The 25,434-nt window shown below is 55.0% G+C and overlaps 1 protein-coding gene across 1 annotated transcript; it reads left to right on the plus strand.

Annotated features, from left to right (window-relative positions):
- The first annotated feature begins 85 nt into the window (after positions 1-85).
- BAIAP2L2 (BAR/IMD domain containing adaptor protein 2 like 2) lies at positions 86-25,116 on the plus strand. Its single transcript, XM_032346302.1, has 14 exons — positions 86-1,030; positions 2,198-2,273; positions 3,091-3,177; positions 3,642-3,703; positions 13,578-13,649; positions 13,883-13,999; positions 14,795-14,941; positions 20,063-20,215; positions 20,518-20,656; positions 20,805-21,030; positions 23,363-23,485; positions 23,772-23,979; positions 24,564-24,607; positions 24,763-25,116. The coding sequence occupies exons 1-14, from the start codon at positions 980-982 to the stop codon at positions 24,836-24,838; spliced, it is 1,581 nt and encodes a 526-aa protein (XP_032202193.1). The 5' UTR covers positions 86-979; the 3' UTR covers positions 24,839-25,116.
- The last annotated feature ends 318 nt before the right edge of the window (positions 25,117-25,434 follow it).

Here is a 25,434-nt window from a genome sequence, read left to right on the forward strand (position 1 = left end):
GTGCCGTGCCATGAGTGCTCCCATCCGCCCCCTGTCCCCCCCACCCCACCCTCCAGCTCCCTTCAGCCTGACTGCCATGGTCCTCTGCCCCCTCGGATGAGTGCTCTGTTTCCGGGACTCCCCCAGTGGGGGGGGGGCACCACTTTTCTTCCCCAGGCCTCCCCGAATCCAGTCAGGCCAAAAGTGAAGCTGTTCAGAGGCAGCTGCCAAGCCCACTTGCCCACGGTGATAGGTGAGGGCGAGCTCTGTTTGCTGGAGCAGGAGATGAGACCCAGAGAGGGTAGGGGGCTTGGGCATAGTCACACAGCCTGTGAGCGGGGCCAAGCTTTGTTCCAGGTCTGTGTGGCTCTAGGGCTCCTGCTGCCAGCATGAGCGGAGGTGGGCAGGCAGCGGCTGATGGGGGAGCCCCGGCCCTCGAGGTGCGGCGTGAGGGGCTTAGGCAGACAGAAGACCAGAGAGCCATGATGCCCAGTGGTACATTCAGCCTCCAGCGCTGGACCTGTCAGGGAGGGTCCCAGGGGAGGGCCCCCAGCAGCTCTGGCCCTATAATTTGGGCAATGCCCAATGTGGGCAGATGGGAGGGCAGGGGTCCTGCTGGCCCAGGGGAAGCTAGACCCAGAGGTAGGAGGTGACCTGAGACAGTGGCCCGCATCCACGCGTGCCCACCGTCCCACGGTTCCGAGGGGTAAATAATTGAAGGACAGGTCACACGAACCTGCCCGCGTCACAGGATGCCTTCCCCCGGGTCTGGTTACGCCCCAGATCGCATTCTGACATCCCTGGCTGGTGAATAATTAAGCTGCCACCTCCTCCCCAGCCGCCACCACCTGCGGCAGGGCCTCGGTCTTCAGGTCCCACTGTGCAGCTTTCTTCGCTCCCCCAAAGCAGTGGGCACTGGAGGGGACCGACCCCCCACCCTGCTCCTGGCCCTGCCAACGCCTCCAGTCTCCTGCCGGGCACCTGACTTGCAGCCCACTCTATGGCCCCAGAGATGGACCAGTTCTACAGGTCCACCATGGCTATCTACAAGGTGAGCATGTGGCCCGGGCCCCAGGTCCGAGCACCCCTTCCTGGGGCTCGAAGGTTGGACCGGCTTTGGAGGACAGAGGGTTAGCACAACTGCAACATGTTCTGGAAAGGAAAGCCCAGGCCAGGCGGGGTTGTGGGCTCAAGGGTGGGGATCCCTGGGGGCAGTGAGCCACCTAGCCCGGACGTGGCTTGTCCACGGTCACCCAGTGAGTGACAGGCCCACTGAGACAGCCTGCCTAGATGCTAGACCAAGGCAGGATGGGGCCCAGGGTGACTAGCAGGGGGAGCGATGGGGGAGCCCAGCAAGCCACCTGGCCTAGGACTGGGGCATCCTTCTCTCTCTCTCTTCCTGTCTCTGTCTTTCTCTCCCTTCTGAGCCCCTTATTCAAATTCTCTACCTCACTCCTGAGGGGTTGCCGCTGTCCCTATAGACTTTTATTGAGCACCTCCTGTGTGCAGGACCCTTTCCCATGTAAGCCTCACGCACCCTGCCTGTAGGATAGAAAATAATCACCCCAAAGTGTAGATGAGAAGGCCAAGGCCAGCACGGTTAAAGAATCTGTTCAAGGTCTCTGAACTTCCCGGAGAGGCTTCCAGCGGTTTGAACAAAGATCCCAGTCTAAGTCATTGCCCCAGGCCCTCTGTACCCTGAGGGTACTCTCCAACTGGTTGTAGCCTGAGGTGGCCTGTGACCCTGCCACAGCCTTGCCGCCAATGGGCTCTTCTTTGATGAGGGCAAGATCTGTCCTTGCCCCCTGAAGTGACCGTCGGATGCCCATGTGTCCAGCCTGGTGAGGCCTGGACCCAATGCCGGGTTGGGGCACATCCGGCCAGGGGCAGCCACAGTCCACAAGTTTCCTCCCGGTGGGAGGAGGAGAACCTTCTAGATGCATGGTCTTGGGAGCAGGTTCCCGCCTGGGCAAGCATGTGAGCAGGAGCTGGCATGGAACAGGGATTCGGAGAAATGACCTTGAGGCCCCTGTTGCAGAGTCAGGATCTGGGCTGACTCCACGCTTCTATGCCGGTGCCCCTAGGGTCAGGCTCCTCTCTGGGGCTGGGTGGGGAGGCTCCCTGCTCCTGAGGCCCGGTGACTTGCCTCTGCCCATCGACCTTTCTCCCTCTCCCTCTCCCCATCCTCCCCCTCCTTCCCGGTGGCCTGGGGCTCCAGAGCATCACGGACCAGTTTAACCCTGCCCTGGAGAACCTGGTGTACCTCGGGAACAACTACCTGCGGGCCTTCCATGGTAAGTGTCCGGCCCCGGGCCCCCAGCCCCTACGCTTGCGCTGTCCCCGCGCACCTGGTCCTTCCACGTTCCCACCCACACCTTCACCCATACACACCCCACGCCCACCTCTGCCTGCTGCCCAGAATCCCCCGAGGTGCTCCCAGAGACGCAGTGCCTGGTCCTGGCAGCCTCCACGGCGCCAACTGCACACACCTCTGTACGCCACCCTGATGTGCCCTGTGAGCCCACTGCTGCACCCAGGCCCACCTCGGCGAGCCTGGCTTTACGCCGCAGCTCTGTGTCCTCACTCTGCCTGGTGCCCGCACCCACACGCCCACAGCCGCCCCTCCCCCATCTCCCAGCAACCCCCGCTCCACCAAGGCTAATCACCCTGCCAGGGCTTGCAACCCTCTGTGCCAAGGATAAGCCAGGGACACACCCGGAGCCGAGGGCCACCCAAGCGCTCCCTGCCTTTCAGGACTTTGGAGTCAAAGCTTGTTTCCCCCCACCCCAGCTCCTCCAGCCCGCCCTCCCCCCGACGCCCTTACACCTGTGCACCACACCACACCTGCCCACTCCCTTCCGTGGGTACACACGGACGCCTGCGCCCCCCACCCGTGATGGACACACACTGCCCTGGGCCCCACTCCACGCCTGCTTCCTCCCCTGGCCAACACCTAGCATCCACACACCCCACCCAGGACACCCCCCCTCCCAGATGCCTCTGCACCCCCCTGTCCCCTCCACACACCCTCCCCTGCCAGGAGGGGTCTCCAGAGGGCAGGGGCAGATGGAGGAGGGGCCGGGGCTACGGGCACCGCTTGTCCCCACGCAGCTCTGTCCCAGGCGGCTGAGGTGTACTTCAACGCCATCCAGAAGATCGGGGAGCAGGCCCTGCAGAGCTCTACCTCGCAGATTCTGGGTAAGGTGCTCCCCCTTCCCCTAGAGCCCCCACTGTTGCTTGGGCCTGGAGGGGCTCTCCTCACAGCCCTGGGGCCGCCCGGGGCCGCCTCCTGCTGCCCAGGCCCTTCATCTCCCTGGTGCTCCCCCTCAGGCCCGGGGCCAGCCGGGCCCCCCAGCTGGGGATCCCAGACAGGGTTCCTTTCGGGTTCTTACCCGTCGCGGAAATCCTCCCAAACCACAGGCCTGGTGGCCCAGGGCGAGCCCAGGGCCTGGACTCCTGTTCTGGAGCCCAAGCCCCTCCCTGCCACTCCCTGGGGGGCTGTTCCGGTGCGGGGACAAGCATGGCCATCCTCCCAGAGCCATATGGGAAATCCTTGGACTTCGGCCTCCAAATGCCGTCTCAGGGAGCCCCTGCGGCAGCTTCTGTCAGGGGGTGGGGTGGCAAGGGCTGCCCCCACTGAAGGCCGCTCTCCCTGCCTCCAGGGGAGATCCTGGTGCAGATGTCGGACACGCAGCGGCACTTGAACTCCGACCTGGAGGTGGTGGTGAGTAGCGCGGCCCTGAGGCATCATACAGGGGAGTGGGCTGGTTCCAAGGAAGACGCGGGTCCAGCCCCCCACAGCCTTTCTCAGGGAGGGCTCCCTGCGGCCCCTAGTGACACACAGGCACAAGTGTCCCAGGCACCTGCCAGGCCCAGGCTGTGCGGGGCGGGTACACCTGCCACAGCTTGTTCCCACCTCCAGCAACCCCAGGAGGCAGCCGCCGCTTCTATCTCCATTCTACAGACCGGGAAACTGAGACTCAGATGGAGTCCCTTGCCCCCAGTTCCGGAACGAGTGCAGGAGCTAGAGAGAGAAAGGGCCCAGGTGCACGCAGCCAGGCCCTGCTCCTCCCTGGCCCTCCAGCCCCTCCCTCCACGCTCCCAGGGAGCAGCACCTGACCTTGTCACACCCATAAGAAAACCCCACAGAACGAAACCCAGTCTTCTCAGTGAGGGATGCCAGGCCCTGCCCACGCAGCAGCCTCCACGTGACACCCCCAGTTTGCAAAAAGCGGCCCTGTGCAGGCACAGCCTGGTGTTCCCACCGCTGGGCAGGCTTCATGCTCGGCCTAGAAGCAGCCCCAGTCTTGCCGACCAGCGCCTAACAGGCCTCCCTTGACCCCTGGACAAGCTCGTTGCTTCTTCTAGACCCTAACGGATGCCTCTGTGCATTCTTAGCGGGCGGTGGTTAAGAACGCGAGCTCTGCAGCCCCAGCACCTGGCTTCTCAGCCCAGCACCACCTGCCCCTGACCAGTGACCTTGAACAAGCCTCTCTGTACTTGGACTTATCGGTCTGTACAACGGAGACGATCATAACTACCGGCAGGACTCTTGTGAGGGGATTCACAAAACTAGTCGCCCTCCGCCCATCTTCACAGTGACGGCTGGCAGCAGGACCTGTTAGCCTGTCTCTATCCCTCCCAAGACTGGGAGCCTTGCAAGGGCTGGGGCAGGGCCTGGCCCCGAGCAGGGCTTCACCCGCTCTGGATGGAAAGAACAAGCTTTGAAAAGAGAGTGGGGGCTAGCCACGCGGGGAGGAGAGGAGAGGGCGTCCCCAGGGCGTGTGGGGCTCAGGAGGGAGCCAAGGATGGCAAGCTGGGATGGAGCCGGTGAGGGCCTGGTGGTGACAGGTCTTGGAAAGCTCGGGAAGAAATGTCAGCTCATTGTGACAGCACGCGGCTCTCAACCGTATGTGTGGGGAACCCTTGGGAGTCAAGGTGCGCTTTGGGGGACACCAGAAAATACTCAGCAGTTTGGTTACCCTGTCGAAATGGGGAACAGTTGCAGGAGCAGAAAAACGTGTATCCATTTGCCCAGGATAAAAGCCTGGTTCGGGGCCCATCTCTGGGACACCTGCAGGCTTCGGGCTTAGCTATGCCCCGGCCCAGGGCTCAGGAGGGGAATCAGGAGCACAGCTCGGCTGGCCGCCTGTGGCTTCCCATCCTTGGATTTGATGGCTCTCTGTGTCTCTCGTGGGACACCTGGGCTGGATGAGGACAAGTGTCACCCAGGCCGTCTCTGTAAGGAGAGCTGCCCTCTCTGGGCACCTGCGTCTTGGCTGAGACACCTGGGCAGGGCCCTCGGCCAGAGCCGGATGGGACCCAGCACCACCGACGCTGCCAGGCCCGTGGGCTCATTCATTCGACAGCTCTGCACTGCCGGGTGCTGGGCACTGTGGCAAGCACGGGGGACACAGCAGACAAAACCCTCGCCCTCCCCAAGAGAGGGGCCAGACAAAACCCAAGACTAACAACTGAGTATATACACGACAAGTTAGACATGAAATGTGCTCCGGAGGACAACAAAGCAGGGAAGGCTCCTAGCAAGTGTTGGAGGGCTGCAGTTTTTGACCAATATTCCAGGACACTGCCCGAGGAAGGGGACACTGAGAGAGGCCTGGAGGAGGGGAGGGTGTTAGCCAGGGGGACGCGTGTGGGAAGGGCGTTCTGGGCGGAGGTAACAGCTCGGAAAGGCTAGCGGACGTGTGTGTGAGGGGACACTCGGCTATGATGAGAGCCCTGTGGTGTGGCCTTGACCTGCCTCTGGCCATTCTGAGTGTGCACAGCCGAAGAGCGACAGGATCTGACTTTTCTTAATTGTAAATGAAAACACAGACAGAGAACATCTCGTTGAGCAAATTAGAGCTTAAAGAATCATTTTAAGGCAAACCGCCATCCAGGTCAGGAACTGTGCCCGCCTCCCTGGGAGCCCCTCCCTGTGCCTCTGTCAAAATCACAGCCCCTCCTCCCCACCTCCCTCCAAAAGTGACCACAGATCCGACCCTCCCTCGTGCTCCTTTGTAGCTGACCACTCGGGCATACATCCCTAGACGCTGGAGTTTGATTGTGTGCCGTCTCTTTTTTCCAAATATGCCTTTGAGTTTCCTAATCAATAGATCCCCTTCTTTCCCTTATGACTTGTCTGTTGAAGATCCTGGGGCCCTAGGACTGGTTTTCCTGCCATCTGGAAACTCCCAATCTCGTATTCCTGAGGTATTTCATCTTTTCCTCTGTCCTCTGGACGCAGGGGCTGGGTCAGACCCAGGCTCTTCCATCCCTCTGGCAAGACCGCAGAGAGCTCTGGGCTCTTCCATCGGGAGCCACGTCGCGGATGCAGCCACGTGATATTAACGACCACGGAGGCTCAGTGTGTCCAGACCCATCCCCACAGCGGGAGCTCATGGCTCTTCTGATGCTCTTACCCATTAACCGGGATATTTCTATACGGAGGCGCTCCTCCTTGTGTACTCTTTGCTGCCAGTGGCACGTTTTGTGTGGGAGAAGCAGAATCAAGGTTTAGTCACTCTCCTCACTCATTAGCTTTTAAGGTCATGAACACGCTCCCTGTCGTCCTCTGAAGGTGACCCATTGGCTGTAGGGTTTTCCTCGCACTTACTGTAAGTGGCTCAGCAGGGGGTCTCCTTCTGCCTCTGCCTCTCCCCCTGCTCATGCGCGCTCTCTCTCTATGTCTATGTCTCAAATAAGTAAATCCTTTAAAAATTTTTTTAAAAAAAAGGAACCCTGATTCTCGAGGATACAGAGAATATAAAGCATGTGGACATTCCGGTCAGCTTCTGACATAGCATATTGAACGTTGCTAAGGAAAAGTCTGATGATCTATTTTTCCCATCATAAATCTACTTGCTTTCTCAGCCTAGATGCCCAAGATTTTTTCTTCTTTTCTTTTTCTTCAGTCCAGTAATTTTTCTAGACATGTCTTGGTGTTGACATGTCTGTCCATATTACCATCTGGGTCCATATTACCAGTCCCATGGTGTACTTTTGCAATAAGTAGTTTTAAATCTTTTTTTTTTCTTCTAAATTTCAGGAACATTATCTTGAATCACAGTTTTTAGAATGGTTTTGTTCTCTGTCTTTGCATTTCTTCTTCAGGAATTCCTATTATCTGTGTGTTAGATCTCCGCAACTTATCTTCAACATCTGTCCCTTCCTCTTGGCTATGTTTACCTTTTTCCTCATTTCTTCCCCCCAAACACTTCCAGATGTTATGATTTAATACCTGGACCAAGAATAGAGCCCATAATAGAACTCCTATCATGGGTATATCTATATATAAAATAATATATAAAAATATAATCTCATATATATTCATTATATATTAAATATATAGTATCAACCTGAAATTCACCCCTTTTAAGTATACAATTCAGAAGTTTTTAATGTAGTCACAGAGCTTTGAACCTATTCCCACTATCTAATGTTAGACTATTTTCATCACCCCCTCCCCCCAAACACTCCCCATTAATGTTCACTCTCATGTCTTTCTTTTCATTAAAAATGAGTTTTCAAAAAAAAAAAAAAAGAGTTTTCCTCCTCTTTGGCAACCCACTGTCGGATTTCTGTCAAAATGGAGATTCATGTTTCCTGTTCTAGGACTTCACGTGACAGGAATTGTCCGTATGTTTTCTTCCACAACCTCCTCCTTCACCCGGCGTGATGTCTGTAAGATGGCTTCGTGCTGTCACGGATAGTGGCGCGTTGTCCTGTTTGATTGCTTTCTATGCCACCGAAGGAAGCTACCACAATTTATCTCTTTTTCTGCTAGTGGTCATTTGGGTTGTTTCCAGTTTGGGATTACTATGACTAGGGCGGCTGTGAACATTCTTATACAAGTCTTTTGTGGGTGTTTGTCTTCATTCCTCTTGGGTAAATCCCCGGAGTGGAATTTGTGGGACATGGGGTGACATATATTGGCTTTATGGGAAACCACAAAGGGCTCTCCAAAGTCGTCGTGCTAGCCGCAGCCCCGCTAGTGATCTGTGCAAGCTGCTGCTGCTTGACACACTTGCCGACGTTCTATGTTGTCCGTCTTTGTTGTTTTAGCCGTTCTCTAAGGTGCGGAAAGTACCTCATTGTGGTTTCATTTTGCATATGGCAATGATCAAAGACTTTTAATGGGCTTATTGGACATTAGCACTTTGCCCAGTCATATTTATTGCCCATTATATTTATTGTTGACTTATAGGAGTTTCTTATACTGTCAAGATATGAGTCCTTTATCAGATATATGCACGGTGCAGGGTTTTTTTCCCCCCAACCTATTGCTTATCTGTTCATTTTCTAAATAGTGTCTTTGATGAGCAGAACTTTTACATTTTTAGGAAGCCCAATTTATCTATTTTATTGTTTTCATTTTACAAAAGGCAGAATCTGTTTTAACTCTGTAAACTACCTTACAATTCATGGGACTAATGCTATGCAACAGCTAACACTGCCTCTGCTAATTTGGCGTTTTTATTTTATTTTATTTTAAGATTTTATTTATTTATTTGGCAGAGAGAGAGAGAGAGAACGCACAAGCGGGGGAAAGCAGCAGGCAAAGGAAGAGGCAAGCAAAGACGGAAGTAGCCTCCCAACTAAGCAAGGAACCCCAAGCGGGACTCGATCCCAGGACCCTGGGATCATGATCTGAGTGGAAGGCAGACCCCCAACCGACTGAGCCACCAGGCGTCCCTACTTTGACAATTTTTAAAAGTGTTTGTATCCTAGTTAAGAAATCTTTGCCCACTACCACGGCAAAGACACTCTAAATTTTCTTATAGAAGCTCTAAGTTCTGGACTTCACATTTATTTCTATGATCTATCTTAAATTTGCTTTTGTGTATGAAGTGAGATAGAATTGGGGGTTCTTTCCCCCCGTATAGACATTCAGTTTTTCCAGCACCACTTCAAAAAGACTTCGCTTTCCCCATTGAACTGACTTGATGTCTTTGTCAAAATTTGATTTGTTGTTTTATGTGTGGATCTATTTCTGAGCTCTCTACCCTGTTCCACTGATACATTTGTCTATTCTTACACCAATACCACAACTGTATTAATTGCTATTGCTTTATAGTGAGTCTTAAAATCAAACAGTCTAGGGGTGTTTGACTAGGGGTTGAGCATTTGCCTTCTGCTCAGGTCATGATCCCAGGGTCCTGGGTTCAAGTCCCCCATTGGGCTCCTTGCTCAGCAGGAAGACTGTTTCTCCCTCTGCCTGTTTTTCTCCTTGCTTGTGCACTCACTCTCTCACTCTCTGACAATTAAATAAGTAGAATCTTTTAAAACAATCAGCTAGTCTAAGAATTTTGTTCATCTTTCTCAAAATTGTTTTGCATAGTCAAGATCCTTTGCATTCCCATATTTAGAATCAGTTTGTCAATTCCTTTAAGAAAACCTGCTGGAATTTTGACAGGGATTGCATTAATCTATGATTTAATGGCCATCCTAGGGGCACCTGGCTGAGCGTAGAGCATGCATCTCTCGATCTCAGGGTCATGAGTTTAAGCCCCACATTAGGAGTGGAGCCTACTTCAAAAAAAAATTATAATTCATGGTCATCTTAATAATATTGAGTCTTCTGATCCATGAACATGGTATACCTCTCCATTTATTTGTTTCTCATAGGAACACCTTGTCATTTGCACATCTTTTGATGGATTTGTACCTAGATAATATGGCTTTTTTAGCTATTATAATTGGAAATTTTACATTTCATCCTCCAGTTGTTCATTGTTTGATCTGTCGCTCTGGCTCCTTTACTAATAATATAATATCAGCAGTGGAGGGCAAAAGCAGAAGCAGGAAGACTAATTTAGAGGGAGAGTTGAGATGGCTTGGGAAAGTGGCAGAAGTGGTGGTGTTGAGAAGAAATCAGACTGAATGTAAAGCCAGTAAGATTTTCTGATGGAGTGGATGTCAGTTGCAAAAGATAAGGGAAAGTCAAACTAACTCCAGCATATTGTCCTGATCAACTGGAAAGGTGTAGTTGCTTTTATCTGAGGTAGGAACTACTAAGTGTGGAATGGTTCGGGTGGAGGGGAGAGATCAGGGATTTAGTTTTAGACATGGTCAGTTTGAGAGGCTTATTAGAAAACCATCTGGAGAGGTGAGTATTAGTTGTATGTACATGAGGCTGGAGTTTGGGGTCAAGGTCTAGGCTGGGTTGTTTGTCTGGGAGTCCTGAGCATATGGACAGATGAGCTCATAGAGGGAGTGGGTGTAGGAGGGGAAAGAAAGAGGCTGTGGGGGATCAAGAGGTGAGGGAGAATCGGCAAATGACAGAGAAGAGGTGGGGTGGATGGGGGAGGGGGAGTGCAAGGAAAACCAGGAGAGGGTGGTAGGCTGGAAGCCAAGGGAGGAAGGTGTTTCAAGGGGAGGAAATGTTCAACTGTGCCAAATGATGACCACAGGACTTGTCAGAGGAGTCCTGTGAGTTGACTTTGTGATGTGGAGTGTCAGTGATTTTCAACGAGAACTTTCTAATTGGAGTGGTGGGGCACAGCCTGACCGGAGGGAGTTCAAGAGTAAACTGAAAGACAGGAGTGGGTCAGCTCACAGGGACAATTCTTCTGGGGTGGGGGTTGGGGGGAAGTTTCCTGTATAGATGGCAAAAGGATTTCTTGCGAATTACTGGAATAACTCAAAACATAGAGCTCACAGTGTGTGTTTTCCACAGTGGGTCTGGGTCTGCTCTCAGCTTCTGTACTGAGGGGCTCACAGGACCTGCTAATGAAGTATATGCTGGGAGGGGGGGTGCAGGGGAGGGCAGTCTCTGTTCTGACCTGCTGGGAATTCCTCAGTCTGCCTGGGGTTGGTGACTTCCTTGTTTCAGAAGCCTCCTGTTAATAGATAGTCCTATGGTTCCCCCAAAGCAAGAGCTCAAGTTCACATCAATTATCAACCCCTTAATAGATATTCTTCTGGAAGTTAATGAAGACTTTCCATTGACCCGGTATTGCCTGGGTCCCATCTAATTGGTGATCGTAGCCAAGCCATAGCAATGGAAAGAATTACAGCCCAGCAGCCTCATTCTAACACACACATCTACGGGGTGACTCCGTTCATACCCAGCTGGAAGCAGAAGGAGTAACATCTGAGACATGGAAGGTGGCTTGCTCATAAGCCAGGTCTCCTAGGCAAGAGTGGGATGGATAGGGCAACCAGAATTAAGAAGAAGGGAAAAGTCCCCAGCCTGTCTGCTGCACTGATAGCATGAGCCCTTTAATCTGTATTTTAAGAACCTTTTAAAAAAGAGATTTTATTTATTTATTTGGCAGGAGAGAGAGAGAGAGTGAGAGAGGGAATATAAGCAGGAGTGGGAGATGGAGAAGCAGGCTCCCCGCTGAACAGGGAGTCCAGTGTGGGGCTGGATCCCAGGACCGCTGGATCACGACCCAAGCCAAAGGCAGATGCTTAAGGACTGAGCCAGCCAGGCACCCCTTAAGAACATTTTAAAAGAGCTCGTGCTCCCAGGCCTCTCTGGGAAGAACGCTCCCAGCCACCCAGGGCTCTCAGCTGGGGTCAGGCTGTACTACCTCCCTTGCCCACCTTTGTGACAGCCCCATGTCCCCCCAGCATTGTCTCTGCACACCAGCTCTCCAGGAATCCAGGTGGAGTTGGTGCGTCCATTCTGTGGGTTTTGTGCATTTTATTTTATTTTATTTTTTATTTTATTTTTTTAAAAGATTTTATTTATTTATTTGACAGACAGAGATCACAAGTAGGCAGAGAGGCAGGCAGAGAGAGAGAGAGAGAGAGAGAGGGAAGCAGGCTTCCTGTGGAGCAGGGAGCCCGATGCGGGGCTCGATCCCTGGACCCTGAGATCATGACCCGAGCCGAAGGCAGCAGCCCAAACCACTGAGCCACCCAGGCACCCCGGTTTTGTGCATTTTAGATATTTTCCGTAGCCTTCAGTGTGGTTCAAGTTCGTCTCCAGGTACCACTCAGCATCTTTATGAGTGCTCTGGTTACAAAGTTGCCTGACTTTTGCGGGTCAGCTCCAACCCTGTATCTCCCATAAGCCCTGTTGTTCATTTTGGGCAATTTTGCAGGCTATGGGGATTTTCAGGAACACATGTTTGGTGTCTAAGCAGAAACCTTGGACTGCCTTTTCAGTGGGAAGCAGGGCCAGAGGAGGAGCAAGTGAGGTGCCCTGGGGGCTGCCCTGGGAGGTCCCGCAGGTGTGGGACCCAGTAGACAAGGGCAGATATGGGGTCTTGGCACCATTCCTAACACCAATCCCCTTACACACACACACACACACACACACACACCCTAGCAGCCACGGCTCAGGGTTCAAGGCATGGCCAGTCCTGAGGGGGCCACAAGCAAGCTCCCCTACAGACCAGTGGTAACCAGGGTTTCTGAAACAATTACGGGAGAAAAATGTAAAATTGGCAACTTTTATAATTTATTGGTTTTCCCTGAATACCAGAAGATTACCAGCATTCTGCTGGACAACGCTTTACCCCAAGGCACAGAACCCCTGCCTCCAGCACAGCCTGGGGACCCCTGCGGCAGCAAACCTGGCAGCATCCCCCGCTGGTTCTGGGGGGAGGGCAAAGAGGGTACAGACAAAGGAGGTGAGCAGAGGTCCCCTGCAGGATGGGGGACACTCCTTTCTGCTCCCTGTGAACCCAAGGGCAAAGTGTGTAGCTGAAGGGTTTAGATCTGATGTCCCCACAACACACAGTGACCCAAGGAATGCTGATGGGGGTGTCCAGAGGAAGGTGCCAGGGGAGCACCAAGGCTCACAGAATCAAAGCTCTTTGGGCTTAAAAGGCTGGACCTTCAAGAGCATCTAGCCAAGACCTTCCTGTTAGAGATGGGGAAACTGAGGCCCAGACGGGGGCAGCAACTTGTCCAAAGTTTAGAGCAAATTGGAGGCAGAACCAGAATTCTGAGGCCATAACTCTTCTGAACCTGAGTCCAGCAGCCTTCCCCGGCTTTCCGGTCACCCAAATGGTCAGCCTCCTCCGCCTCACCTATCGTGGAAACCAGCCAACCCTCAGCTAAGACCTCAACAGCTGTGAGCACTTTCACTGGGTCAGGGCCCTGCCCATGGTGCTGGGGACACAGAGAAGGGTCAGATGAAGTTCATGTCCATAGCAGCTTGAGAGGCTATGACCGGGGGCCCAGCAAGAGATTCTGTCCTGTGGCTAGAGGAACGAAAAGTAAACAAACAAATATATATACATTCCAGAATCAAAATGGGAGCACAGTGGATTCTGCTGGTGAAGTCAGGGAGAGTTCCTGTAGAGGGGGCACGGAAGCTGGTATTTGAGGTCTGGTAGGAAATTCTAGGTGGCAGGAATGGCATCATCAAAGCACAGACTGGGACTAAGACCCAGAAGACTCTGATACCTTTATGGAGGGTGTGTGGCCAGCCATCTACTGCACGACCTGTTTGCATATCAAACCATTTAATCTTGCCTCCAACCACGTCCTTGACTCATGTCCATTTTCTCCGACAATTGGGCAGGTGCCTGGTGTGTTAGGAACACAGTGGGCTGTATTAGACTCGGCAGCACGAGGGAGGCCAAGGCCTGGGAATGATTAGGACCACCCTGATCACCCCCACCCTGCACTCCACACAGGTGCAGACATTCCACGGAGATCTGCTACAGCACATGGAGAAGAATACCAAGTTGGACATGCAGTTCATCAAAGTAAGTATGGCCACCACCTTGACCGCCACCCCCCCCAGCCCAGCACAGGCAAGACAGCCTCTCCCCATTTGGTGGATGAGCACACCAAGCCCTGTGCTGGGCACTGACTGGCGCCAGGCTGTTTGTGTTTCCAGCTGAGCTCCCCGGGACCCTGTCCAGTGTTCTGACCAGTGGACCCGGAGTCTTGAGCTCTTTGACATGGGGGTCTCCCTCCTCTCTCCACCCTCCCCAAGGACAGCCGCCAGCACTACGAGAGGGAGTACCACCACCGAGCCACCAACCTGGAGAAGTACATGTCTGAGCTGTGGCGCATGGAACGCAAGAGGGACAAGAATGTGCGGGAGATGAAGGTGCAAGGGCTGGGGGGGGGGGGAGCCAGGCTCTGGGGGGACCCCTTGACAATGTCCTGAGCTCCCTCGCCCAGCGCTGGCCCAATTCCAGGAGGGCCTCCTACCCCATGCTCTGTGGTGAGCATAGCGAGGGAGCTCAGCCGGCCCCGGGTCGGGGGGCACCCCCGGCCCTCAGGCCCACCTCAGCGCTGATCCTCGCACGGTCACTGCCCGGCTCTCCTACTTCTCGGAGAAAACCTAAGGCCGTCAGCCATGCTGCTCCTGATCTCGGTAGCCGAGGTGTAATTCCCCAGCAGCCACGCCCTCCTCTGCTCCCTCCTGCCCCCGCCGCGCTCCCCTACCCCTGGCGAGGGCCAGTCCTCCTCCCAAGCTCAGGGCCCCATCCCCGGCCTTGGTCTCCAAGACTTCCATCTCCTTTACTAAGCTCTTGTCCCTCCCCTTCAGAACCTCCTCTCCCAAGTAGGGACTTCGATCAACTTGTCCACATTTCCTTAAACTAACCCCCCTGGGCCCCTCTCCGCGCTTGTGGGCTGGGGGCAGAGGGACGGCTCAGACACCAGCCCTGCCTGTGAGAAGGGCCCGGCTGGGCAGACACAGAGCTCAGGGTCTGGAGGATGGCGATGCCCGTGAGAGGTGGGCCTGGGAGCTCCGAGGAGCTGGGTGCTGCCGGGAGGGCCTCCAGGAGGAGACTCGGCTGGTTCAGGAAGGACAGGTGGCTTCAGACGGTGGGCACTCTTGGACGGTGGGATGAAGCATCCACTCGCTGCCTCCAGCCCGAACCCGCTTCTCCCACAGGAGAGTGTGAACCGGCTACACGCACAGATGCAAGCCTTCGTGTCTGAGAGTCAGCGGGCAGCTGAACTGGAAGAGAAGCGGCGCTATCGTTTCCTGGCCGAGAAGCACCTGCTGCTTTGCAACACCTTCTTGCAGTTTTTTGGCCGGGTGAGCCGGGGCTGGGGGCAGCTGCTGGAGCCGTCCTAGGGCCTGGGCGCTCCGGGAGCTGACTGCCCGCGGGGACTTCCCGCGCTTCACCCGTTTCCTTCTGTGTTTCCTTCTGTGTTTCCTCTCTGTGCGTATTCATTGTTTACTCTCCCTATCCCTTTGGCGGTTTCTGTGTTTATCTGTATCATCAGATACAAATTTCTTCATTTATTCCTTCATGATTTTTATTTTATTTTTATTCTCACATTCACTAATTCATGCCTTTATTCACTCATGTGCGAACCATTTCTTTTTTCATTCCTGCTTGCATAGACTCGCCATTCGCAAATTCATCAATTCATAGATCTAGTTATGGCCTTTTTGCTTTTATCTTATTGTTTAAATCCTCTGTGCTATTGCTCTGTTCCATCTGCTAGACCAATCAGATTCACTCATTTCCTGTTGGCTTTCCAGTGCATTTTGCTTTCTGTATTTAACTACCATCTTGTTTGGTGCTGTTGGGTTTACAACTATCATACCTTCTCTGTAAATGTCGCCATTTATGTATTTAACATCTCATAACCCAGCCTGATGCCTTTCATTTCACTTTGTCTGAGATTAAAATCACCCTCCTTTCTCTTCTGTGAACACTTTTTTTATTATTTTTTTCAAATTTGACTTATTTATTTGACAGACAGAGATCACAAGTAGGCAGAGAGGCAGGCAGAGAGGCAGGCAGAGGGAGAGAGAGGAGGAAGCAGGCTCCCTGCAGAGCAGAGAGCCCGACGTGGGGCTCGATCCCAGGACCCTGGGATCATGACCTGAGCCGAAGGCAGAGGCTTTAACCCACTGAGCTACCCAGGCGCCCCTCCTACTGTCTTTTAATCACTCTTCGTGATGACCTCACCTCGTGACCCTCATGGTAACATCGAGTCATCTCTTGTGTTTTCTAAAATATATTGACACCCCCCGGTGCTACTCTGTCCATGGTGGTTCCCCCACCTCTTAAGATGAGGCCTGGGGAAGGATTTTCCTGCCCTCCGTGGCACTCTAATACATGGCCTTACTCCTCCCCTTATCCTTCCTGACCCCCAGCTCTTGATTTTGCCAAAAAACTTCAGGACTTTCAGGTCTAGACTCTCATGAGTCCTTTCTTTGCAGCATGATCCTTCTATCTTGAGAAACTGCACTTAGACCGTGTATAGTCCCAATGCCCGGTGCTCGGCCTCTCGTACTGATGGTGCACTAAACACGTGATCAGACAACACGTGATCAGACAACACGTGATCAGACATGCTGATACTACCGTCTTCACTCTTCCTTTCCTGCTGTCTTGAGGTTTCTGTCTTGATGAACTGAATGTTTTCTGCAGACGTGCCCCCGGAACCCACACATACGTGCAAGTCTCACTTTGACCCCGAGTGCTGAGTGGCATGTCGGCGGGTTGAAGAGCTCCAGAGCTGTGGGCTTTTTCTCCTGGGGTCCAAGAGGACGTCTCCCGTTTTCTGGTGCTCTATGTTGTGTGTGTGAAATCGGGTGCTGGTCTGTCTTGTTTCCGTCTTAAGTTATGCCTCTTTCTCTGGATACTTGAAGATTTTCTTGGAGTCCTGGGGACTCAGCAATTTGTCTGGGTGTCCCCTACATGAGTGCCTTCAGGTGTTCCCCACTCTGTGGGCTCAGGTCTTTCTTCAGGTCCGGGAGCTGTTTCCTCTTCTGTTTCTTTATTCTCTCTGCCATCATTCCTTCTCCTTCTAGAACTCCACATCTATGACCCCCTCCCTAGCCATGTCTGTTTCATTTGTCCTTGTTCTGCAGTTTGAGCTCTTTCCACCACCACCCCTCACACACTGTATGATTCCATTCATATGATCTTGCCTCAGCTGATATCCTCCCGTTGTCCCCACCACAGCCAGCCCCCGGCTCAGGGCTCAGCCTTCTCCTCCAGCCCCTCCTCTCTCCCAGGGACTGATGCTCCAGGGAGAACTGCCTGTTCTTTGAAACAGTTGTGCTGCTGTGTAATTCACAGGGCGTCCAGTCCCTCCATGTAAATAAAGCGTACAACTGAGTGGAGCCTCGTGTATTCACAGACTTGGGCACCCATCACTACAATCAAGTTTAGAACACTTGCATTCCCCCTAAACACCCCAGACCCCTTAATGATCATTCCCCAACCCTCCCCTGTCCCCCCACAACCCCTACTCCAGTCCAGGCCACCACGATCTACATTCTGTCTCTGGAGATGTCCCTCTTCTGGGCGTTTCATATGAATGGAATCATACAATGTGTGGTCCTTTGTGACGGGCTTCTCCCACGATGCATTGCCGGGAGCAAGATTCTTCCGTGTTGGGGCACATATCCGTCCTTCATTCCTCGTTGCTGCCAAATGCTATTCCGTTGTCTGGAGACATCTCATTTTATTCATCCATTCATTGGTGGATGGACATCTGGGTTGTTTCTACTTTGTGCCTGTTATAAATAATGCTACAGTGGATAGATGCAGAAGTTTCTGTGTGGACATGTTTTCATTCCTCATGGCTATAGGGGAGTCGGCTTGCTGAGAATCGGGTAGCTCTGTGTTTAAATATTTAAGGAACTTCCAGACTGTTTTCCAAAGTGGCTGCACCATTTCACGGCCCCACTGGCAGCCTATGAGCTTTCCAGTGGCTCCGCATCCTTGCCAACACTTGTTATTGTCGGTCATCTTGATTCTAGCCATGCTAGTGGATGTCAAGTGGTATCTTATTATGGTTTTGATTTGCATTTCCCTGATGGCTCATGATGCTGAATATATTTTCTGGTACTTCCTGGCTATTTAAGTACCTTCTTTGGGGGGAAGCTCCTTTCTACTTGTGTCCTGGACAGTTAACCTCTAATATTAAGGGGAATGTTGACTCCTCCCCTGGCTGCCTCCTGCTAAGTGATCCCCCCCTCTGGAGAGGGCTGTGGACTGAATGATCCAGGCTTCCCCTAGGTATGAGGCGGTGGGGGAAACAGATATTGTGTTGACCCAGCTGGACTTTAGGACACGCAAGATCAAACTCCTAAGTCAGTCAAGCATAAATATTTACCCATCACTTTATCTATAAACAGAATGCACAAGATTTGGAGCAAGATTTAAAGAAGGACGAGGGCTGGGCTCAGCAAGGAGTCACTCTCTCATACCCAGTCCCAGCTGAGTCCGCGTCTTGTCAATAACATACCTCCGCCCACCTCGCCCTCAGCTTCTCCAGGTTTATTGGACTTGTGCAAGTCTAGCTTCAGGATAAATTCCTAGGAACAGAATTGGCAACTCCAAGAATTTAGGCATTGGTTGTCCCAGTTTACCCTTCTGCCGGCCATGTAAGAGATTCCCTTCTCCTTGACAACAGTGTGAAAGCAAACTTTTCAATCTTTGCTAATCAGCAAGGTAAAACTGGCATCTCCTTGTAGTTTTATTTTATACTTTTCTTATAAGCGAGACAGATCTTTTCATGGTTCCAAGCCATTGGATGTCATTTACTAGGACATGTCATCTTATTTTCCTCCATTTTTTCTTATTCATTTCTAGGAGCTCTTTATATATTACTGAAATTACCCCTTTCTTGGTGATGAGTTGCAAATATTTCCCATTTGTCATTTATCAATTGACATTGCTTACTGTAGGTTTTGCCATGTTGAAAAAAATTTTTATTTAGTCAAATTTATTAGTCTTTTCTAGACTATGGGGTGTGTAGCATACTTAGAATGACTCTTCCGCTCCATAAATGTTTTTAAAACTTCTCCCGTGGTCTCCTTGTGGTTTTGAAAGCCTGCACAGTGTTTCTTCCCAAGGACAGGTGAAACCTCCTGGAGGCAGGGCCAAGGGAAGACAGGGAAGTTGGATGCTGTCCAGGCTGGGGCTTGGTGCTGTGGCCTTTACTCCCAGAACACCCTAGAACCCTGGCAGGCGCTTTCCACTGAATGTTCTCAAACTGGACAAAAACACTTTAAAAAAAATTTCGTATGCAAAACCTAATGTTGTTTTGCATACTGCTTTTGTGGTCAGCACACAAAGACCTTCAGAGTTTTGGCTTTGTGCTATTTTGTTCTTTAGTTAAGCAAGGCAACCAAGGGGGTGTCTTACTAATGACCAATGGGACTAGTTGCTCCTGTGATGTGAGTGGCTTCTGTTTTGCTGCCTGAGATCCCTGTGAGATTTTTACCAGCTGGGCCAGACAGAAGGGAGGAATCATGGAAAGGTGCCGTCACAGGAACGACTCACTATCTCTAGGAATTATCTAGCCCTGGAAGGGACAATGCCCGCAGGATTGGTAAAGGCCCAGGATGTCAAAACATCATCAAATACAGAAACTTAAAAACATGATTCATGTATGTAGCTGGTCTGCCATTTAAAGCCCTCCCAGCCCCAAGTTGTTATGGACTGTGTGGTCAACAGCTGAGTTTCCCATCCTTGAAAGTACTCAAACAGAGTTAGATGCCCATGTACCAGGGACACTAGGGACGCTTATGTAGGCTAAAAGGAATAGGCTGGGAAAACTGTATTTGAAAGGCCTCTTCCAGGAAATGACTCAAACCGGCTTTTGCAGCAAAGGTACTTAACACTTGAGTTACTACAAAGTTCAAGGGTTTCAGGTATAGCTGGATCCAGGAGCTCAGGTCTTTGGAAATTTGCCATCCTCTCTTAGTTGTAGTTTCCTGTGTTGGCTTCACTCTATTTTTAGCAAAACCCATGAGGTCCAAGAAAATGTTTTACCCAATTGTCCCAGGATAAGTACTGGAATTGGATTCCTTGGTCACAGTTTCTGGGCAAGTGCCATCCCTGAGTCCATCACAGTGGCCAGGTCTGGGTTCTAAGCCTACCGATGTAACAGGCAGTGGTAGAGGCTGGCCAAAGCACACAGACAGAGAGAAGGGGCTGGAGAAGCACCTCAAGGCACACCTCAAGGAAAACTGAGGGGCCTTCGACAAAAGAGGGAGAGGGTTAGACAGTGGGCGAGTCCCAAGTGACACCAAAGCTATCTCTAGCTCCTTCCAGCTGGAAAATCCAGTTATCCTCTGCTTGCGGGGGCGCCCGAGTTCCCAGGTCTAGGATGCCGCTTCTGGGGCCCCAGGACTCTGGGGGCTGCTGGGAGCCGACTGACGCCTGTGTCCCCACGCGGCCAGGCCCGGGGCGTGCTCCAGAACCGCGTGCTGCTGTGGAAGGAGCAGTCGGAGGCCAGTCGCAGCCCGTCGCGCGCCCACTCCCCGGGCCTACTGGGCCCCGTGCTGGGGCCGCCCTACCCCTCGGGCCGCCTGACGCCCACCCGCCTGGACATGGTGAGGCCCTGGGCGCCCCCGCCGCCGTTCGCGCCCCCGCCGGTCCCCGCACCCTCCGCGGCGCCCTGGGGCCTGCGACCCTCCGCCTGGAGCCTCCTGCCCCCCAGGCTCCCTGTCTACGCGGCGCCCCCGGGCCCGGCTTTCAACCCCGGCGCGATCTGGCCGCCCCCGTGGTGGTTGAGCCGCCGGCCCGTGAACCCCTACGCCACAGACGTCCGGGACTGGGGGTGGGGGCTGGACTAGGGCGCAGCCGCGGCGCCCCCCTCCCTGCCCCACCCTCCCCTGCCCGTCTCCCCTCGCAGCCCCCGAGGCCCCTGGCGGAGTTCAGCTCCCCCCGCAGCCGGCACGGCTCTGGCTCCTACGGCCCCGAGCCCGTCGAGGCGAGGTCCGCGTCGCAGCTGGAGCCCGATCGCCGGTCGCTGCCCCGGACGCCGTCCGCCTGTGAGTGGCCCCGGAGCGCAGAGGGAGGGCCGGGGACCCGGGGCCTGGGAGGAGGCACGGAGGTGGCGCTGCAGCAAGAGGGACGGAGGGTGGCCGCGGGACCCCCCCGGAGCGCCCACCCACTGCGCTCCCCCTCCCCACCCCGCAGCTTCGCTCTACGCCAGCGGCAACCAGCGCTCCCGCTCCAACTCCTTTGGCGAGCGCCCGGGAGGCGGCGGCGGGGGCGGGGGCGCCCGGAGGGTCCGCGCCCTTGTCTCGCACTCGGAGGGCGCCAACCACACGCTGCTGCGCTTCTCTGCTGGAGACGTCGTGGAGGTGCTTGTGCCAGAGGCCCAGAACGGCTGGCTCTACGGCAAGCTGGAGGGCTCTTCCGCGTGAGTGGGAGCCCCGGGGGGTAGGGGCGGGGGTGTGTGGAAGGGAGCCCCCCCTCCCCGACGGAGGTCTGGCAGGCTCCCCTGCCCCGACGGTGACTTGTCCCCCTCGGTCCGCCGCCTCCGCTCCCGGGACGCAGACAGTTCTCCCCTTTCCCGCGCCCACCCCGGCCGCCCTCCGTGTCCTCAGCCAGCCCGGATAGGAAGAGGACAGGCCCTCGGGAGGAATGGGAAGGTTCTCTCACTTGGAGGAACACTGCGGGAGCCCCACCGCTTGGGCGCTTACTGTGTGCCCCACATGGAGGGAGAAGCAGCTTCCTGCCTGGGCCCTGAGAGTCCCTGGACGGGCGGACGGTGGACTTGGAAGCAGGCTCCCCCAGGCCAGAGCCAGGGGCCAGGCTGGGAGCTCACAGGCTGAGTTGCAGTCAGCGGCAGGGAAGAGCCTTCAAGATTGCAAACTGGGCTTGGTTTTGACACCAGGAGGGGAGGCTCCAGGCGGGGAAGTACGCTGTGGTCACTGCAAGGTTGGCGGAAGGCAGGGGTTGAAAGCCAAAAAAGAGTGTGCAAGGGTAACTCTTCTGCCAAAGAGAAAGGGGGCGGTGGGAGCTTGCTGGAGCCCGCAGTGACCCCCACGGGCCTTATGGGCAGGAGACTGCGTGGTGCCCGCTGCCATTCATGCTGCAGCGTATGATACGGGGTGAATGAGGGCTTAGAAGGAGGAGTCAGCAGGTGCCCATGAAGGTGATTGCAAGGATGGCGGCGGGGGTCAGTGGGCGGGGGACAGGTAGAGGGTTGAGAGCGTGGTGTGGGCTGTGGGCAGCGGGCAGGTGGAAGGCGGCCCGGGAGTTGGTTCTGTGGGCAGGTGGACGCAGGTCGGTAGGCGGGGATGAGCCGAGTGGTTGCGGCTGGGCGGGTGCATGGAGGTGGGGCGCACCAAGGGGTGACTAGAAAGGTGTGTGAGCGAATTGGTAGGGGGCAGCCAGGTGGACAAGAGCTGATGGGTGGTTTGGGGACCAGTGGTCCGTGGGTGGTTGGCCACAGGGTCGTGGATGGGTGAGGCGTGGACAGAGGGAGGATGGCAGGGGACTACTGGACCAATACGGAAGCATGGGCTGGCGGGGAGAGATGGCTACAAACAGCAGGGCTCAAAACCCCTGCCTCGTGGACCCACAAAGGTAGAGGCTGCCCTGAAATTCCCCACAAGTGGCGTGGAGTGGACTTCCCCAGACCCGAGTGTAAAACCACCCAGACCCGCGCCCTCCCCGGTCACATGGCTGTTCTGTCCGTGTGTCCACATGGCTGTTCTGTCCTCACCGGGCGGGGAAGGAGACGGCAGATTTTGTCAGTAGGCCCTTTCTAGGGAGAGCAGAGGTAAAACATAAGGAAATGGTTTTATTCCGTCAGTTTGAGTGGAAATTGCTTCCAGTTACCTTTAGGTGAGAACGTTGTTGATTGCGTTTTGGGGTCTCTGGGGGCTTTTTGGAGAACACTTTCCCAAGGGCTCTGCAAGAACCTGAGGGGTCCCAGGGGTCTGAAAAAGCTGAGCAACATGGGGCGCCTGGGTGGCTCAGTGGGTTAAAGCCTCTGCCTTCGGCTCAGGTCATGATCTCAGGGTCCTGGGATCGAGCCCCACATTGGGCTCTCTGCTCGGCAGGGAGCCTGCTTCCTCCTCTCTCCCTCTCTGCCTACTTGTGATCTCTGTCAAATAAATAAACAAAATCTTTAAGAAAAAAAAAAAGCTGAGCAACATTGATCAAAGTGCCTCTCCCACAGCCCTAGGCTCTCTAGAGGTGCAGTAGTGAGCCTCCAGCCAGACAAAGACTCCAAGAGCAGCTGTGAGGGCAGAGCACGGAAGGGCACGGGGCTGGCAGACAGGCGCCCCTTCTCTGGGCTCGTACCTTCTCCTGTGGTCCTCAGCCCCTGCCCTGTCCCCTTCCCAGTCACCCTTGTGGTCATCCGTTTGCACATCTGTCCGTCCACTGAGCTGGGTGCCTCTGGGGCGGAGGAGCTGTGCCTGGCTGTCTGTGGGCCTCACGGAGTGGGTGCTCCACGAGCAGGGAATGAAGCGCGTTGCCGCGTGTCCTTGGACACATGGCTTTCCTCCTTGGACTTGCAGTGTCTCCTGAGGCGATCCAGCCCCTGGCAGGAGAGGAGGCTGGGTGGATGGGCTTGCATGTCGAGAAAGATCTCAAGGGATTAAATGAGTTAGTCTGGGCAAAGCCCTCCAAGCCAGGCCTGGCACACAGCACGGCTCCGGAGCTGCTCTCGGGAGTGGGACTGTGACCACTGTCTCTGGGCCTTTTGTTTATGGGCCCCTCTGCCTGCACCCCCTCAGGAGCGGCTGGTTCCCCGAGGCCTATGTGAAGCCCCTGGAGGAGGTGCCCGTGAGCCCCATTAACCCCTTGAACCCGGTGACCTCCATGAACCCGATGAGCCCTATGAATGAGCTTCCTTCCAGGTACCTGGCAGGGGTGGTGGCCCCACTCCCCAAGGGGATATCTGTGAGTGGCTGTCCTCAGTGGGCGCAGCCTCCTTTGTACCCTGGAAGAGGAGGTCCCCCCCCCCCCAGGAGAAAGTCATTGCATCCATCCCTCTGCCTCCTCTTGGGACTGACTTCAAGCATGTGTGGCCTCCTTTTACCTGGGTACAATGGAGAAGGCTGCGGGAGGCCAGCAGCATGGGGCGGGGTGCAGCAGGGGCCTGACGTCTGACCCCCTTCCCCTGCCTCCCTCCTCTGGACTCAGATCCTACCCGCTCCGGGGCAGCCACAGCCTTGATGACCTCCTGGACCGGCCGGGCAACTCTACAGCCCCCTCGGAGTACTGGGACGGCCAGTCCCGCTCCCGGACCCCGACCCGCATCCCTAGCCGCGCCCCCAGCCCTGCACCCACACCCCTGCCTGACAGCCGCCGGAGCAGCATGGGCAGCCCAGGGGTAGCCAGTGATGTCAAGGTGAGCCCCCCCCACCCTGCCCTGAACACACCTAGCCTGTCCCCCCAGTCCTGGGCTCATCCGATGGGCAGGGAGACTGGAGACCAGGTAACCCTCCCTGCTTGGCCACTGGTTGGCTGGCTGGCAGGGGGCCTTCCCACCCCAGCCTCAGTTTACCCATCTGCAGGGAAGGTGTGGGACGGACTTCTGAGTCTAGGGAGGGGGACAGGGACTGGAGCCCCCATCATCCTGCTGAGAGCCCTGGGACAGGGAAAGTCCTGTCCTTCCTGCCTCCCAGGAGAGGCAAGACCAGGATCCTGGGTCAAAGCTGGGACCGGAGCTGACTGGGCAGGACCGGGGTGAGGAGTGGGGTGTGGGGAAAGCAGCTGGAGCCTGGGGGGTGGTCCTTTGGCCCAGGCTTCTCACGTCTGGAACCCACAGAATTCTGGGCTTCAGGACACCCAGTCTTGTTTCCCAGAAGCCTGGCGCTGCCCGGGGCCACGGGTCTAGTCCTCTGCCTTCCTGGAATGGAGAACGGCAGAGGCAGGGGCTCCCCTGCCCCTTTCTCCCCTAAACCTGGCCCTTCCTCCACCCCCCCACTGCAGAAACTTATGTCCTGGGAGCAGCAGCCTCCAGAGCTCTTCCCTCGGTGAGTTCTAGGACGGGAGCTGGAGGGGACGAGACTCAGAGGAGGGCTGTGGGGAGAGACGACGCAGGGGTGAGTGGAGGTGGCCACTGGGGGCAGGAGGCAGGGGCGGGCAGCTGAGACCTGGGCCTCTTTCACCTTGACCTCTCCCCTCACAGGGGCACGAACCCCTTCGCCACGGTAAAGCTGCGTCCCACAGTCACCAACGACCGCTCGGCTCCCCTCATCCGCTGAGACGCCTTCCTCCGGCAGGGGGCTGAGGTCGTCCCCCCACACCCGCCCGGGGGCTGCCCAGAGCTGGCGGCAGCAGCAGCAGCAGTGGACCCGAGAAGCCGGGGTCCTGATCCCGGGGGTGGCTACCCCGCCCCAAACCGTGCCCGCAGCTTGAGCAGCTCCAAGAGGGCTGGCTTGGGGTCCGGGGCCTTCAAAATAAAGCAGGCAGGGGCGCCTGGGTGGCTCAGTGGGTTAAAGCCTCTGCCTTTGGCTCGGGTCATGATCCCAGGGTCCTGAGATCGAGCCCCGCATCTGCTCCCTGCTCAGCGGAGAGCCTGCTTCCTCCTCTCTCTCTCTCTCTCTCTCTCTGCCTGCCTCTCTGCCTACTTGTGATCTCTGTCTGTCAAATAAATAAATGAAAATCTTTAAAATAAATAAATAAATAAATCAGGCAGAACTGGGGGACAGGACCATTTCTTCCCCTCCAAGGGCCCCAGGACTGTCCCTGGGGGCCTGCCGCGTGCACCCCAACCCCCTCCCCCTTCTCTGCCCCAGTAGGGAGGAGCCCCTGTACACCTGCTTCCCCACCCCACATATGTCGTCCTGTTTAACTTTTG

Source organism: Mustela erminea, chromosome 6, assembly GCF_009829155.1.
Source record: "Mustela erminea isolate mMusErm1 chromosome 6, mMusErm1.Pri, whole genome shotgun sequence".
In the NCBI taxonomy this organism is placed as follows: Eukaryota; Metazoa; Chordata; class Mammalia; order Carnivora; family Mustelidae; genus Mustela; species Mustela erminea.